The sequence below is a fragment of the Furipterus horrens genome, unplaced genomic scaffold, assembly GCF_987537825.1.
Source record: "Furipterus horrens unplaced genomic scaffold, mFurHor1.1.pri manual_scaffold_5, whole genome shotgun sequence".
Lineage (NCBI taxonomy): Eukaryota > Metazoa > Chordata > Mammalia > Chiroptera > Furipteridae > Furipterus > Furipterus horrens.
Window position 1 is genome coordinate 151,645,699 of NW_028327175.1, and position 18,791 is coordinate 151,664,489.

The following is an 18,791-nucleotide window of genomic DNA, read 5'->3' on the forward strand; positions in this document are numbered from 1 at the left end:
CCCTTATTCCCAGCTTTCTTGTGCCATTCAGGAAACACATCTGAATGCAAATAAGAGGAGCAGTATTAAGACACAGATAACCCTGCATCATCTGTTCTAATTCATCATTCTATTAAAAAAAGTACAGAATACCCAAATGCTGTTCCTTTATTATAAGCAATGAATTTCTAGTGATATACTTCATAAGGTATCACACTCTCCCATCTAAATTTGTTTAAAAATAAACTCTGTTACCTAAGATAGTACCAATGACTTACCTTTTTGTTTTAAAATTATTCTTCTATTCAAGATTGCAAATATTTTTTTCAAATACCACTTTAAGTATAAATTAATTCTAATTAATTGACTTTAGAAATCTATAAATTAAATTATGCTAACCTAAATTTGGAAAAATACAGATTTAAAACTCATGTTTTATCATAAAAATATTTCAGAAACAGTGGTTGCCTTTGAAGCAAAATTAGAAAAAACAGAAAAGCGTTTTCAAGAAAATATGTAAATATTAAATAAATAGCTCAATTATAGGGTAGGCATAGGCATTTAAGAGCAGAAGGGTTATCTATGGAATAGAAAATTCTTTAAAATTAAAAATAGAAATTCTAATGTATTTTATAAAAATGTATGAACCAGCACATTAATATACAACTGCAATTAAAATACCAGTGAGATAAATTTTAAATGTTATAACTCCAGGTTTACAAGATGCTCTATAAACACGTAAACTTCCCCACAGAAAGAACCAGTGTCTTACCTCTGTGGCCAGGCTCTGGCTGGCACCATTGTCAAGAAGAAACTTGACAACTTCCAGGTGGTTTTCCTGGGCTGCCATATACAATGGTGTGAAACCATTCTGCAAAATAAAAAAATAAAATGCCTGTGGCTTTCTAGAACCAGTCTATTTTTCTACTGTACTAATGATACTACATATTTCAGGAAATGCTCACATATGATAACTTTAATAATACTTTGATGTAGATATTCATGAATGCAGATACATAATAGTGTAAATAGAATTTATAATATAAATATAATTCACAACTATACTCCATAATTCATAGTTTGAAAGTAGTTCATAGTTAATAGTCTAATTCATATGAATACGTCCACTTTCGATAAGTGCATTCATTAAACCATTTAACTGAGTGCCTACCATGATTAAAGACTCTTACTAGATGTCAAAAGAACATGAAGAAAAATACATTTGATCATTGTAGCTACTAAGCATCATATATTTCAATATTTTAAATAGATGATGTAATACTTTTACATGAAATTAAACATCTGAAATAGTTCCTACTTTGAAAAAAAATTTACATTAATTTCAAATGGCTTCATACTTACCATGGATGGGGTGACTTAAAACAAAGGAAGAACACTAATTTGCAAAAGTAGAATTTGATAAGGAGTCTACTATAAGTTTTATTCCTTTCATTTCTTGCACATAGTATTTTCATGTTCAGAATATATACATACATACAACTGCCAAAGAAGTTTGATTCAAGCAAATGAATGTGTATGGCTTCTTATTAAAAATATATTGCATGTGTTTGTTCTTTAGAACGATATATCTCACATCTATGAAATACTGTAATATTTTAAATCTTATCACAAGGTATATACATCAAAATACTTCTCAAACTATAATAAATTCTCTTTGAATAATTTTTTTCAGAATGTGATTTATTTAACTGAATGTTCTGGAATTTTTAATGCATATATTTTGCAATGTCAAATTATACAGATAAATTTTAAATAAAATATTATCAAATATTAGTCAAACTTTTGCGACTCAAAAGGTTAGGCTCATCATTATAAATATCAATTACTGTATAATCACCTTACGTATTAATAAGTCAACCTCTGGTGACCTTACTTTTTGGCTTAAAGCTGAGAATCAGGAAGTAAAAAAGATCCTTGAGCAAATAAAAGCAGTCACATAGCAAATCTACCATGACATATATACTTTATTCATCAGAGTTCCTCTATTCTATTTACTCTATTTTATACGTAATTGTAACAACCTAGGCTATTTGGTTGAAGCAGTAGAATATGATGCAGTAGTCAAGCTTCTTCCTTTCTTTTACCCTCACCTGAGGACATGCTTATTGATTTTAGAGAGAGGGGCAGGGAGAGGGAGAGAGAGGGAAAGGAACATCAATGTGAGAGAGAAACATTGATTGTTTGCCTTCTCTTTGCACCCCAACCAAGACTGAAGCTGCAATGTAGGCATGTACCCTGACTGGGAATTGAACCCCAAAGAAAGGGTTTAAGGGATGATGCGCCAACCAACTGAATCACACCGTCCGGGGCTCAAACTTCTTCCTTTTAAATTATCTACCTAGTAATACCACTGAAGTTCATGTTACTCTGTTCTGTCATGAAAGGTTTTATCAACATTAAGCATGAAACATGGGGTGATTGCAACACAGTGTTTCTGTATGTCTGTGTATGTATGCATGTGCCTATATATGTTTCATGCCACTGTTCCCAAAGCTATATAGGAAAATTGAAATGTAATTAATATTACCATTATTATATTTTTGCCTATTTCTCATTTGACCAGAATAAAAGATCATTTGTTTAATTCTTGGTTGATAGCCCTTAAAAACCAAAACCAAAAGGAAAAAATAACAATAAGAAACACTAGGGAAAAAAAAAAAGGTGAAAATGGTGTGGATTTTTCATATAGCTCAGTGAAATACTAAGTATCTGTTTTACCTTATCAGCTGAAATTTCCAGATGGAGGATTCAGATTTTAGGATTAAGGTTTCTAGGGCAACATTCCAAAATGGATGTTATTTTCTCAGACATAAATATCAACTAGATAATTTATGTCAGTGGATTCTCAATTTCAGAGTAAGAGGTCTGCTGTAGTTTAAGATTATTTAAGAAACACTGGTCTACCTACAAATGCCTGGCTTCTCAGCCAATGTATGCCCACTGTTCTTGAGGTTACTGTCCAGAACCAAACACTTTATGACCAATGAACGAAATATAAAATCAGGCACTGAGATTTAAGGTATGCTATGCTTACAGACATGGAGGTTCCAAGGAGTGATTCTTATGAACTACGACTTTTAAATCATTCCACCACCCTTTTTACAATGTCAAAGAGTGAAATGGATAGAACTGGAATTACCCTGAAATGAGATGTAGACGAGAGTCAGAGCAAAATTTAGGCCATGAATAAAAACATTACCATTACTCTCTAGCCCAGCAGTTCTCAATCTGTGGGTTGCGACCCCTTTGGGGGTCGAACGACCCTTTCACAGGGGTTGCCTAAGACCATTGGAAAACATATATAATTACACATTGTTTTTGTGATTAATCACTATGCTTTAATTATGTTCAATTTGTAAAAATGAAAATACATCCTGCATATGAGATATTTACATTACGATTCAGAACAGTAGCAAAATTACAGTTACAAAGTAGCAACAAAAATAATTCTATGGTTGGGGGTCACCACAACATGAGGAACTATATTGAAGGGTTGTGGCACTAGGAAGGTTAGAACCACTGCTCTAGTCCAAAGAGATGTAGGCAAGGAATTCAATGTGTTATCATTGGACACCCTTCAGATGAAATAATTTTCTGTGAGAATGATCAGATTACTGAAAAAATGCTATTTTTCAGTACACCACTGTTTTAATATTAATTTCCTAACTTAAAAAATTTCCAAAAAAAAGAGCTGGCCAAAAAGGAACATATGGGTGCCCAATATACATTTTCTTTTCTGTAGCAATAATTGATGCAATTCTCAAAAGGCAGAGAAGCTCAACACTGAGCAAGTATGCTGTTTAATGTCTTAATTAAATCCAATATCTTCAATACCTTCTCCTCTGAACCTTTACTGTGGTGTTATTATAAGTGTGCAAATCTTCAGATTTATAGTTTTATTGATAGTACTAAGGAATGCTGTCTTGTACCCACTAAAATAAAATAAAATAAAACCTTTACTGTTATTTAAGTAAAGGCTTAAACTTCATCCATGAGATTTTCTTATCCATCCTAGTTTCCTAGGGCCGGCCTTTGTACATGATAATGTGCTGCTCTTAATTAAAATGTTCAGGACCTGGTAATCAATTTGCACTGATTTACATATAGGGGTATGCTATAAGGTTAAAGATCAGAGAGGCCCTCCCTGCACCACATCCACTATTTGACTTCATCAGGGCCCGATCCCCCCACCATTGGAAACATTAAAAAAACAAACAAACCAGAAAGACCAAGGAGGCTCTGGCTTCAAGAGTCTTGTCTTTGTTAGGGCAACTATGAATTGCTGTTCATTTAGAATACTTTGGTAGTTAAAATAAAATAGTATTTCAAAGAGATTTCGCTTCTTTATAAAAAGAGTTTGCTTCTTTTTGTGCCTTATAGTATTTGCTTCTTTTTGTGCCTTATAGTATTAAGACGGAAGGTGAAAACAGTGAGGGGTATTATTTGACATGGCAGTTTGACACTGTTGCTGTATTTTGCACCAAGTACTAAGGATTTAATGATAGTAGTGTTATTTATAATAATTTAATTATTCAACCTGATTTCTTTCTTAAGTCAGGCCTAAATGATACCTGTGTTATCAAATAAGAAGACTTAACTAACTTAAGGCCTAAGATAGACCTAAGATCAAGGCAATGACAAGAATTAGCTTAAATAGTATCTATAAATTCTTACTTTACAGAGCCTCAGTTTATAAGATCAGAACTTTATACTGCCCAATGTTATTTTCATTTTGAAATTAAGAAAATATTTTATATTTAAGGAAGGTCAGGGATTCTTTTTCGTGCTATTTACGATTGGCTATTAAACATTGTCTAGAGGGTAAAATTTCACTTAGGGATGCTGTCCTTGTTGAATATTAATATTCCTGTGATGTTTTACTGTGTTGCCACATAAATGGAATTTATCTCATTTCCTGGCATTACTGCTTGTGCTTTAGAAGAGTGCCTGGAATTATCATGGAAACTCATTCTGCTGCCCGGCCATCTCATTACTTATTCTGTTCACGGAGCAATGCAGTTCAGAAGGCACTTGGGGACAGGTGTCCAGATGAAGGGAGACTTGCTCTACTGTGAACTGTGCAGCAGGGTATGCCCGGCACAGCTGCCAGGAGCAGGGAGCTCCGGAGCCTGTGCTCTCTTCCTTCATTTCATCACCACTAGGGAATGTGTACAAATTGAAATCAAATCTGGTTAGGAGTTTACTTCCACTACAGTATCTCCCAGACGTTGCAGAGAAGGTTTAAGACTATAGCTGCTTGAAACATTAGTCAAGAATGTGTACAATGTTTAAAAGAAGGAGGTTTCTTCTTCTTCCCTTGAGCGAAGAGAGGAAATGAAATGGAGCAGAGTTTTTCCACTCTCTCAGAGCTAATTATTAGTTATTTCCTAGTAAAGAGTTCTAAGGGCATTTAAAAAACATTGGTTTAAAAGCCTGATGCTTCGCTTGTAGTCAGCTGGTCTGGATCTCTCACAAAGTACTATTCTAGTCGATATTCAACTTTATAACTTGCCTTTCTGGAGAAGTGTTATTACTGCAAGTGAATTCTCATACGTAATCAGAATAAGTGGCATAGACCAGATAAGAAGGGTCTAACCAAAAGGAACTAGAATGAAGTTAGACCAAATATACAAGAACTCAACTTGTGATTAAGAGCACTGTGAAGGTCCTTTTCTATGACACAGATATTGAAAGGCATTAGAGCGATCACTGCTATGGCTGTAGTAACAAGGGAGGAAGTCACTGACATTCTGCTGATCCATTAAATACAGGTGGCTCCTGTTATTCAAAGATAATCAGTATTGAAGAAGGCTGAGGAAATTAAGTGCACTTAAAATAGCAATAAAAAGGAAATCAGAAGTTTGATTGAGACTTCATCTTAAAAGATAAAACTAGAAATTGTCAAACAAGTTTAGATGATTTAACAAAATGAAAGTTATGACTATGTTCGTGTATGTGATATTAGAATGGAAAAAAGATTAAACCAAATATGAATTTTGTAAAGAAAAAGTGTAATTTATCCAACAAATTATCTGGTAACTTGACATCTTTCACTTCACTTATTTTTCCCACAGCGTTAAGCAAGAACACAGTCCTTTTGCAAAAGGTATTTGAGAACCAAAGGCCTCACCTAATTTTTTGGTGTCATTTAATTATTTGATTTTCAAATCGTTCTCATTTGAAACATCTATGTGAAAATTATCCTAATACTTCACTCACCACCTGCTCTAATACTGCCAGAAAGCCACACACCCACAGCTTAGCTGTACACCCAGCAATTCTCCCACATCCCTTTCTCTGGCCTCATAAAATCCAGTATTTCCTTTTCAAAACCTGCAGTTTTGTTCTATAATCAATTCAACATCAAACACCCTGGGGCAGACTGACAAAGCAGGATAGATGTCGGCATTCATCTGGAAGGAATGTTTGATTTGAGTAGGAACCAGCTTCAAAAATGGTCAGGTTCTAAGGGAATATTGGTGTGTTATGATGATTACTTTCCTATACATCTCATGCCCGTGGGGACTCAAATAATGAACAATTTGAATAATGAGGACCTATTTTTTTAAATCAATAAAATGAAGTTAATTCTTTTAGACTCAATCTGTCAAATGATAATCTATTGGTGTTCTTAGAATTTCATGCAAGATTCTGAGAGTTTATAGAAGGACCTACTCAATGAATTATTAGTGTATATCCATTACAAAGAATCTGAAAATTTTAAAGTTTGGGGACTTTTAAAGCTGATTCCCTTGTTTTTTTTTTCTTTTAAAAATGTTTCAGGGAACAACAGCGATGCCTTAGTAGACAGGAATTATGTAGCATCTTCCCTTTTTCAACTAGATAAAGCACTGATATATTCTGAACTTCTAAGAGGATCTCCTTATTTATAGGCATCCCAATTTCCTTTGTCGGTTAATCAATACTGAGATTGGAATTGAACTAGCATCATGAAATAGTATAAGACTGTGCATTATAGTTATCCCCTAAACATTTGTGTCTATGACTACTAGAAATACATAGATGGATGACTTTTAAAAATCTCTACATCTCACACATATGTATTGCAAATAAAAATATACATAAATTTGAACAATCTATAATATATAACTATTCATTGAGTATAGCTCTCAAGTATTGTTTTCTTAGAGGATACTTGCATATGAACCAAGCAAGGACCCGACCCAAAGAACATTACTTATGAATTATAATAAAATTATAATTATTACCTGAGATTGTGCATTGACATTGGCTCCATTTGTAACCAAGACCTTGACTACCTCTGCTTGTCCAGCCAAAGATGCTATATGCAATGCTGTGTTTCCTTTCTGTAAGATGAAAAGCAAGATATATCAACATACCCAATCTTTTTCTCTCTGTTGCAACAGTTTACAAAATATTGAATCCCTCTTTGTAAGTTCTCCAAAGAGAACAAAGTTGACCAGTATTTCATGAGAAATATGCCCTGATTCTTAACAAGAGCTGAATCCTCATTGAATTTGGAAAGTGAGACAACACTCATTAAATGTGTGATTCTCACCTTTGTAGCCGCATCCACATTGGCTTCTCTCTGTAGCAGTTCAGAAACAACTTCCACATGGCCTTCTTTGGAAGCAAGATGGAGCGCATTCAACCCATTCTGATGAAAAATGAAGGGAACACTTTCCTCAGCAGGTTGAAAATAGAGCAGTAAACAGTCTACCAAGAACTTAAAAGATAGTATCTCATCAACATCATGTGCATGCATTCAATGTGGGAACTTGAACTGGGAATAAAAGTACTTGAAAATTAGGTGGGTTGTTCTAATATCATTACTTATCGAATTTTAGGAATTAATGATTAAAGGATGCATACCTACATTTCTGAGTGCTCTCTAACCAAGCAGAGAATATTTTAATTCAAACTGGTGAAATTTAACAGGAAAAAGTTAACAAAAAAGAGAAAGTCTTGGTAGTATCTAATGAAAGGTTTAGGAGTTTAAAGTCTAGATTTTAAAATATTTTTAACTAAAAAATAAACAACAACCACAACTAACCTGATTGCAGATGTTGATGTCAACTCCATTTTTTATGTAGTCAAGGGCCTTTTCCAGGTGTCCTGCTCGAGCTGCTCTTAAGTAACTTGCATTGGCATCAGACTAAAAGAAAAGAGAAAGACATTTTATTGAAAAATGAAGCTAATATGTATGTTTGTAACTACTCAGCTTAGCATGCAAGCTAGAAGAAAAATAAAACAGATTTTTTAAATTGAACTATAGGCATACCTCACTTATTGCATTTTATAGATGTTGTATTTTTTACATACTAAAGGGAAGACCCTCCACCAGCAAAAAGATTATGATTCAATTTACTGTAGGAGTCTAGAACCAAACCCACAATATACTAATAAGAGGTCTTTGTAAAGTCACCAGGAAAAAGACAAATTCTTTAAAAGTTATTTTTATGTATACAAAGTTATTCCTTGTATGATGTCATAACTGATTCTGAATTGAAAGAGAATATTTTTCACAATGTGTAAGTACTTAATCAACATACAATTTCCAGAGAGTGAGGAGATATCCTATAATTTCTTGGTGGTTATATTATGAAAACCTCACTATTTTACTGCACCCAAAATTTAACATCTCCTCTATTCTTTTGTAACTATAATAACTAATTTTACAATTAATAGCTTCACAAATACATTTAATGCTGTTATATTAATTGAACAGGAATTTGTGAGAAATGATGTTCTCTTGGATTTTCCTACAGGTTGTGTTTGAAAAGCATTTATAAATGTCTACACAGATTGTGATGTGTACTTCCCATATATTTTCAAGCTAGTTAAAGCCAGAGACTGGAGAACACTCTATTAGAAGCATCAGCAAATCAATAAGTACATATAAATTAAAAAAACAAAAACAAATGTGTAATTCATTCACTGAAAATATATAACTCTAAATTGCTAATAAACTCTATTACCTACAATTGCACAGTTGAAACTACCTACTATTGCAATCTTTAATAGAAGACAGTGATAGGAAAGCCTATAAAGTTGGGCTTGCATAATTACTAAAGGAGTCTTGCTCAGTGTAGAACAATATGGAAGCAGGTTTCCTGAATGGGTAGCCAAAACCATCTCATCACTGGCTATCAATGCAGTCAGGCAGGGTATGGCTTCAGGGTGGCAAATACTGTACCTCCTTCAAAGTTCCTGTTCTGTAAAGCCTTCCCAGTCCTCCCAGGTAGTTGAATTACTCAGTGCTCCCAAAGCATTGATTTCATTGAGCTCTCTTGGTGTATATCACATAGCATCATAGTTTGTGGTATACCTGCCCTTTCTCCCTGAACTGTAAGTCCCTTAAGAACAGCAGAGGTAGATTAAGGAACAGGCAACTGGAAAGCCACCAGGATGCCAATGTTCAATAATGCTAATTCGTCCTTGGAAATGTAATTGAGATGAAGAAAATTCTGTCCTGTAGAAGAGTTTTTAATTCTGGTGTGGATCAATTAAGTAAGAATTCATTTGCTCAGAACCTCAAAGGAAAGGGTATTGCCAGGGTCTCCACGCTTCCTAGAAATATTGCAGTATTGGCATTTTGATGTGGATAATTCTTTGATGAGGGGAACAATCCTGTTTGTGTCAATGTTTACCAGCATCCCTGGCCTCTACCAGTCAGGTACCAGTAGTACCCCCTATTTGCAACAACCAAAGATATTTCCAGAATTGCCAAATTTCCCATGGTGGACACAAAATCTCCCCAATTGGGAACCACTGCTCTAAATAAATAGTAAAACAGTTTATTTAAAGATTGTAGGCTTAAATCTTTGGACAGTCTGAATTGCCACATGACTTGACCTAGCACAAGGCAGTGACTTTATGTATTGTATTCATCTTTCTGTCTCCCTGGCAACAAGAAGCATCCCTAGCACATAGTAGGTGCCTATGAATGCTTTGTGAATAAATGAATGAGTCAATAAGTAAGTAAACAGTGTGGAGATAATGGTATCAGAAAAGATATTGCCTGTAACAACAGAGGAAGCTTTATTAATATAACTATTTAAGTTGAGAGTCTGCTATGATACAAAACCTAATACCAGAGATTATAAGTTAAGACATTGAGTTTGGTATTGGGGAACATATATAGATATTGATAAAATAAAACTGGGATTTGAGTCAAGCATGCAAATCATTTACTTAGAACAGAGAGTTAGGAAAGAGGATAAGAGGTTCAAACCAGAGAAAGGACAAATTGAAGCTTCCAGGGATTTAAAGAAAAATAAAATAGTCTTTAAAGGGATTTACTTGTTGAGAAGATTAGTTTTTTTGTTTGTTTGGTTTGTAAATTCAGTTAGAAATAAATTAGCTATGCAAGGATGGCTCATTTAAACATACGATATCATCTCTGTGCCTGCTTAATGAAGCATCAGTGAATTTGCCCTGAAGGGCTCTGATGTTGTTCTGGGAACAAATGACATCGGTCTGCCTGAATATGTCAACTGCCAGAGATAACAACTGCCAGTTAAGCATCCCAACATCTGACTTTTGAGTAAATAAAAATGGCAGCTAAAGGAAAAAAATAAGAGAGAGAAGAGGCTGATCATTCAAGGAAAGCCTCTATTGATCCCAAATCCGAAAAGTTTGGCAATTTTATACCCTGTCCATTTTCCTTTAAAATATTCTCAGAATTTTCCCACCTGAAACTCTAATGAAAAACAAAACACAAACAATATAAACCAAATCTTCTAATTCGGTGATTCTCTATCTATTTGGAGTTTATTTCTTTTGAGAATAACAAAGATATCAACAAATTCCTTTCCTTCAACAACTGCACATATATGCATGTACACACACCAAATCTGCATAGACGCACCAAATGTATGTACATATAAAAAATTTGTACACTATTTCATGAGGTTCAGGATGGCTGAGTTTACTCATGGAGTCATGTGTAAGAACAGCTGCTCATGAGAGAGTTCTCTAGTGGACATCTTCGCTATATCTACTTCACCCAGTGACCTTGGAATCAAATAATTCTCAGAAGCAGCTAATTTTTCACCTGAGAATTTTAAGAAGAAAAGGAACAGAAATCTATTTTCTTCACTTTCATGTTTCTCAGCCCTATTACAGACAGACATGCTTAGCATACCAATACATAAATAATTGGCTACTTTATACTTCAAAGTATAGGGGAAGAAAGAGGAAGGAAAAGATAAAGGCAGAAGAAAGGAATAAAAACTGATTTGAAGAAAATTGACAACTTAAAAAATGAAGTTAATAATACCCACAGAAAAATAATCATAAGTTCTTCCTTTTCTCCCAACTACCTATAAGCAATGCAGTCACAAGGTCCTTCCACAAATATTTGAGTATCGATGATGTCCTAGTTGTGCCAACATCTGGCTATGTGGTTGTGAACAAAATAGATGTGGTACAAATTAAGACGCACTAGCCTTCATCTCACTGTCTCTGACACTTTTCCAAATCGTGTTGCTTACATGGCAGAGTAAATAATGGATTCTTCCCTTTTTTTCATATTCTGCCTATAACACATAAATATTTTTATTTTATAAATATTAAAAAAACATTTCATATTAGGCTCAGCATCAATGTGCTGCATCTTCAAGCTGTTGTTTCATCAAATAACTAGGGGCTACTCTTCACAGGTTACAGCCTGTTTTTTAATCTAGAGCATTCTACAAAAAACAATGCCTTTTTAAAGCCAGTTGTAGACAAATTATTATGAAAGGAAATTAGGTCCCATGAGACATTGAGCTCTGTCTGCTATATGGAAAGTCACACAGAGAAGGTCATTGCCTAAGGATAGCTGGCACAAAATGAAAACAGGCAGGCTAGTCAGCATTTTTCTCCTATATGATCAAAATCTGAAGATCTTGGAAAATGAAAGTGTCTTTTGTCATTATTTAATATGTCATCTACTAGTCATTTCACTAGACAGAAAAAAATATGAGCCATGTCAAGGAAATAGCTTCAAGGATAGAGTTAAGCATTATTATGAATTAATCTAATAATACAGCATTTTCACCTGTACTAGAATAGTATTATTCAGCAGAAAACAGTGGCTGGAAAAACTAAGCATTTCCTGAGTGTCAACCTCAGTAAGAACTAACACTTCAAACCTCTGAGTATATGCTATATACTATTACAAGTACTTACTACTTTATATATATATATACACACTTTATATTTATATATATACAGTAATATTTATATATATATAAAGTAAATAGTAATATAATTAATTGTATAAGTCATTATGTTAATTTAGTCCTTATAATATTTCTGTGAAGTAGTATAGTGGGTTGAATAGTGTCTACCAAAATTCATATCCATTTGGAACCTCAAAATGTGACTTTATTTGGAAATATGATCTTTGCCAATATAATTAGTTAAGATGAGGATGTACTAGATCAGAATGGGCCCTAAACCCAATGACTGATGTCTTTATAAGAAGAGGAAGAGATACATAAACACTGAATAATTACGTTGTACACCCAAAACTAACACAATGTTAAATGCCAATTACATCTCAATTAAAGAAAAATAAGATGAGACAACACACAGACGCATGAGAGACCCTGTAAAGATGGAGGCAGGGATTAGAGATATGTTGCCACAAGACAAGGAGGCACCAGAAGTGGGAAGAAGTGAGGAAGAATTCTCCTTTAGAGCCTCTGGAGAAAGTGTGGAATGCTGATACCTTGAGTTTGAACTCTGGCCTCCAGATCTGTGAAAGATTAATTTCTATTTTAAGCCACCTAGTTTGTGGTGGTTTGTTATGGTAGCCCTAAAAAGCTAACACAAGTAGGTCCTAGTTCTAGTTGTTTTATAGATGAGGAAATTGAGCTTTAGCAAGTATGAATGACTTTCCCAGGAATATGAACACATAAAGTCTGACTCCAGAGTCCAGGCTATTAATCACTACTTTAAGAAAGGGCTTAATAAATATTGATCTATAGTTTATGCTCACTAACTCTTGGTTCATTTGTTCATTCATTCATTCATCTTTCATCCATCTATCCACCCAACCATTGAATTAAATATGTAGGTGCTTTCAGGTGTATCTTTTCTAGACCACAATTCCTTCCAAGGCCCATGGCTAGGCTAACAGTGGATTGCCAGAAGAAATGCAGATGAGACTCAGTAAGAAGATAACAGCTCTGTTTCATTGCATCTAAATCTCAGGGTGCAATCTCTGCAGCCCATTAATATCTGATTTACCAGTCCTCTAATCTTTCTCCTTTATCTCATCTTCCCAACTATCTGGGAACAATGTGAAGGGTAAGAATCCTTCCTATAAGCTTCAGGAATTTTTGTCTACAGTACTGGTGTTCTGTCCTCTGCCTACCAACATACTTATGTGCTTCTTAAAAATAAAAATCTTTAATTTTCTTCCTAGCACCCTTGTAAGTGGTGCAATTATTCAGAGTAGTAGACTGGTTAATAGGTCTATATCTCAGCTATTCCACTTACTAACAGGGTTACCTTTGGTAAATTTCTTAACATACATGTACATCAGTTTTCTCAGCTGTCAAATGGGGATAAAATACTCTACTGTTAAAATAAAATTAGATGATTCATGTAAAGTGATTAGCAGTGTGAGTATATAACAAGCACTCAATAATAATTTTATTTTAAAATTATTTTGTTAAAATCAAACAGGTTGTAGAACTGTTTAGGCTTACTCCTTCTATGCCCTTCATACTAATTCACATTTGAGTCTCCAGCCATATGGCTTCTCTCCCTGGTCAATAAAGTCTTTGTGTACAAAATCATCAGTGACCATTTGATGCCAACTGTTACATTATATTATTAAATTTTAATTGTCTTCTCTTAATGTTGAACAACTCAGAGCACTGATCACCTTCTCTTTCTTAAAAATCTTCCCTTTAGCTTTTTAAAATCTTTTTGTTCACTCCTTCTTGTTTCCTTATTGTCTCAGCCCATCAATGAAAAATTGGCATTTTCCATATTCAGAACTCACATTTCTTTTCTTTTTGTGCTTATTCCCAAAGCCACCACATCACTACCATGACTTGTACCACTCTAAACCCACCATTCTGTACCTACATTGTGCCCACCTGTATTCCAAACCGTTTCCACTCACATGTCACACAATTCACTCACTGCAACAGCAAAAGCAAATGTTTAATGAGAACATGTAAAATATTTGGCACTGAAACTAGGTATTAACAATAGAGATGTGAATAATTAATTCCCTTAATTTTCTTATTTCCATTTAAGGATACCAAGATTATCTTAGAAACTCAGGAATACAACTTTAGTGTATTTTTTTTTCTTATTTTTTTCCCTCAAACCCTCTTCCAGATAGTTACATGCATGCATCCTATCAAACATCTTGTCTCTAGGACTTTTATAGTTCCCATCCCCCTTTAAATAAGCACTTACTATAATGTATATTATACATACAAAAGAGTAGAAAAAAGATATATGAACAATTTAATGAAAAATAAGGGAAACACCCCCATACCCATCAGTCAGTTCAAACATGAAAATTATAAGTAGTTTTGTAGACATCCAAAGAGCCTTTCCTTGACTGACTCTCCAAAGACATGCTCTGTTCTAGTTAATTGTTCTCAGGGTTTTCTTTATAGTTTTAACATCTGTTAAAACTGCCTAAGCTAAATATTATGGACTTGATTGCTTCAGCACTCTCTATAAGTGGAAGCATACATTATGGATTGTTCTGACATGGTTTTGTCTAATGCTGTGTTTCTGAATGTCATCCACGTTGACATGTGTAATGGTAGTCAATTTATCATTACAGCTTGCAGAAGACTGCATTATGTGAATAACATAATCTATTTATCTCTGTAGAGTGGATGGATGTTTGTGCTGTTTCCAGTTTGGGTCTGCTATGAACCATGCTGCCATCGACATTCTGGCCACTGGTCCTGGCACATCTAGACAACACTTTTTAAAAGTAGAATCTTAAATTCTGGGTCATTAGGTATGTACTTATTTAACTGTATTAGTTAGTAACAAAATTTTTTCAAAGTGAGTGCACCAATTTATACTTTCTCTGGTTTGTGATTATTGATTGCGAGCTTATATTCCTTAGAAATTAATCTTTGGGAATACTTTCAGGCCAGGATTAACACTGCCATATTCCAAAGAGAAATTTATGATTGCTTTTGCCAGTTGCCTAGAGGTACTAAAAACCCAAGATTATTTAAAAAACACTTGCCTTGAGGGTTTTGGGGTTTTATTTTAAGACAACAGGAGACAAATTTAGACTTCACACTGGCGTATATGCAAGGGATTCCTTGTGGTTACAAATACTCAGGGGAGATTTTTTTCCCCCCTTCCATCTGGTGAAAAATTGAGACAGGAAGGTTTTTGCTATACTTTTTCTGTGGTGGGTTTATTTCCTGTTCAATCTCACCATTCAAAGCCACACTGTTTGGGGCCCAGCTCAGTGTGGGATCTATTATTGAACAATTCTCTCTGGGCATATTCTAGGCTTTGTCTCCAGTGTCCTATGTCTATGCAGCCAACTAAAACTGGTTCTTGTTGGAAATATGCTTAAACCCTTCCCCCTTTTTAAATTCACCCTACTACTTGCTCAGTTTAAGTCCTAGCCATGTGATGCCCAGATCATTTAAAAAGCCTTCAGGGAGTTGTAGTCAGTGCACTGTCCCTAGCTAATTATTCCAGGTGCACTGCACAGTACTCAGGAGCTTAGGAGGAGCTGCTGAGCATTCTGAGAAGATCGTGACACGGGTGATAGCTGCCAGTTATTGGGTGCCTACTCCAGGTCAGGGACCTCACTAAGCTATATGTGATGCATATATAATCTATTATTTATCATACATGCATTATTAAGGTGGGAACCCTCATTACAGATGCAAAAACTGAGTTTCATAACTGTTAAGCGGCTTGTCCAAGATCACACAGCTAGTTAGTAAGCAGCAAGGACTGAAATCCATGACCTATTTCTGGATAACAAGCCCAGCTGTTTCCTCAATACCAGTGATTCTGTGGAGCCCTGAAGTTCAAGAATACTGAGACCAAGAGTAGGCTGAGTAGACAGAGTTCCATATGCCTATCTTCACTTTCATCCCAAGTAGATCTACCTTGACATGTTTAAATATTGACATTTGATGACATAATCCCTTTGTAAAAAATATTTCTGCTTTACAACATAGAATTCAATCAACTGCTATGGCATAGCCTCTGAGGCCCTTTAAAACCTACCTCAGATAAACACTTTTAGCTTGTACTAAACCATGAATACTGATCTTGAAGGCAATCCACATGGCTTATTATTCCTCTAGGGCTTATTATTTCTTGACAGGCTCCATAATTTCCTGGCACTGTGCTTTACCCAGGACACCCCTTTGACAGTAATGGTCCCCACCATTACTGCTCCCCATCACTCACCAAAAGAGTCACCCACTAAATCCTAGGTTCAGCTTAAATGTCACTTCATCTTTTTTTATTTTCCCTGATAAACACTGAGCATGGCCGGCTCTCTCTCCAGACTCCTACAGCACTTGGTCTGTTCAGTTTAGATGCCAGCTGTCGCATCAAGGTTGGACTGGAATCTCTTTTAGGGTAGGTCCATGCCTTGGTCAAGGCTTACTTTTGCATAACAAACTCTCAGTAAGTGCTGAATGAAGAAATGCTGATCTCCAGTGCATAGTCCAATGCTCTAACCCTTGAGAAGCAAAAGCTTACTCCAGCTTGATGGGCAACAAATCTGCTTTGTATCTTCTTCAGTCCCTTGCTCTATCTCCATTTCACTAGATGAATAAAGAGAAGAGTCTAGTGACAGAATAAGGAGTTCTTCCAAACTTCACGAGAAGTTAAAGGAGTGGGTCTGAGTTTATTGATTTCTTTTTCTTTAAAAAAATTTTTTTTTTCTATTACAGTTGTCCCACATTTCCCCCCACTGCTCCCTATTCTGATTTCTTAACTCACTTTAGGCACACGACTTGATTTTTAATATGCTTGCTGGAATCACCTATGGCCAGCGTTTTTGTTTTAGCGGTAACTGACACAAAGATGGTGCAGGTGAGTTCTGCTGTGCCTAATGAATCATATGGCAGTTAAGTGTCCCAAAACAATCATTGGGCACTTATATTATGGGAGGCATTTTCCATAGGTGGCCACATATTCATTCTCACAAGTCTGTGAAGTCTGTGCAAGTATCATTTACATTGTATAGATTAGAAAAGTCAGGTTAGGTAACTTCTTGAAATTGTTCTAGAAACCGGCAGAGTTAGGAGTAGAACTCATGACTTTAACATGAGTTCTGCTGTTAACCCCTACTATCTGATGCCTTGCTTGGCTACATGTTCCAAAGTGATACACTATAAAAGAGAAAAAGGTATTTATATCTGTTGAGTAAAGAAGGAAAGAAATATCAGCAACATTTATTTAGTGTCATCAGACAGGCAGGAATTCTGTCATGTACTTTGCATATGTGAACTTATTTAACAGTCCTCAATGTTTGATATTTGTGTTTTAAAAGAGCAAATGGAAGCTTGAGGAGATGCACAGTTTCCTACAAAGAGACAGGGTTAGAACTAGAATCTGAATTCAGATCTGTGTGATATCACATTCCAGAGATCTATTGCTAGAGTACAGTAATAGTTCTTTTAACTAATCTCCCTCACTCACCCTGCCTTTTGTCTAACAGGACTGATGCCCAAATACTGATGACCCTTCTATAGGTTTCTCACACCCACTGGCTATTACAAGTCAACTGTGTTTTTACTCTAACATGATTATGCTAGTTGTTCTGGTTATTATAATTAATAATGTAAATAGGCATTATTTACATTATGAAATAGTACACAGAGAAACAGAATTTTTGTCAAAATAAAAATTAAACTCTTTGGAAAGACTTATTAGAAAGAAGTTCCTTTCCATGGAGTGAAAGGTCGCTGTCAGATTCCCAGTCAGGGCACATGGCTGGGTACAGGTTTGGTCCCTGGACGGGGTGCGTACGAGAGGCAACTGATCGAAGTCTCTCTCTCAACTTGATGTTTCTCACCCTTTTTCCCTCTCTTCCCTTCTCTCTAAAAATAAGTAAATAAAATCTTTAAGGAAATGTTGCTGCTGAATCAGATATGGATGAAAATGACTTTAGGGAATAAAAATAAAAATCTCAGAGATCTTATATTGAAGAGTACTTCAGATGGCTACAACTTTTAGCTTTCCGTTAGAGATGCTGAAACTGGGACTCTCAGAAACGCATGAAGGACAACATGGGCTGCTGTCGGCGATTCACGCTCAGAGTAAAGGCCTTATCTTTACATCCCGCCTTTGACAAGTGGATATTTATGTGGCTTAAGGTAAAAATCAAATGTTGAACAAACGTGTACCTTTACGATTACTGGCTGTTAACCACTTAAAAAAATTAACCGAAGAACTGATATAAATTTTACTGTGTGAAAGGTCTCCTATTAACCATGTTTTCTACTTCTAAGAAGACTCTAAGATAGCTCTAATAAAGTTTATTCCACTAAAATTTCCAGAAGCATTATCTAGGTGGCCCCAGATGTAACAGACCACACACTACCTGCTTTATGGTCACATATCATTTCTGATATGGCCCCGGAAGAACACCAATCTTCTGAATTTCTCATATTGAACATGTTAATTTAAATGCAAATGGCGGTACCAGTACATCATTGCAGACATATTCAGAAAACACATCAATCTGTTTTTTTTAAATCCACATTCTAAACTCCACTATGAGGTTGTGCTAAAAGTGAATCATAATTTGAGGTAATACATAATACATCTTTTTAAAAAACTAT

General features: G+C 35.1%; 1 protein-coding gene across 2 annotated transcripts in view; it reads right to left on the bottom strand.

Moving 5' to 3' along the window:
• ANK3 (ankyrin 3) overlaps positions 1–18,791 on the bottom strand; it is a 501,644-nt gene that overhangs the window by 219,337 nt on the left and 263,516 nt on the right. For both annotated transcript variants that reach the window (XM_090278064.1, XM_090278066.1), the window contains exons 2-5: positions 8,036–8,137; positions 7,541–7,639; positions 7,230–7,328; positions 752–850 (exon numbers count right to left, since the gene is read on the bottom strand). In XM_090278064.1, the coding sequence (XP_090134190.1) occupies positions 752–850; positions 7,230–7,328; positions 7,541–7,639; positions 8,036–8,137 (399 nt within the window). The remainder of the gene's footprint in view (positions 1–751; positions 851–7,229; positions 7,329–7,540; positions 7,640–8,035; positions 8,138–18,791) is intronic.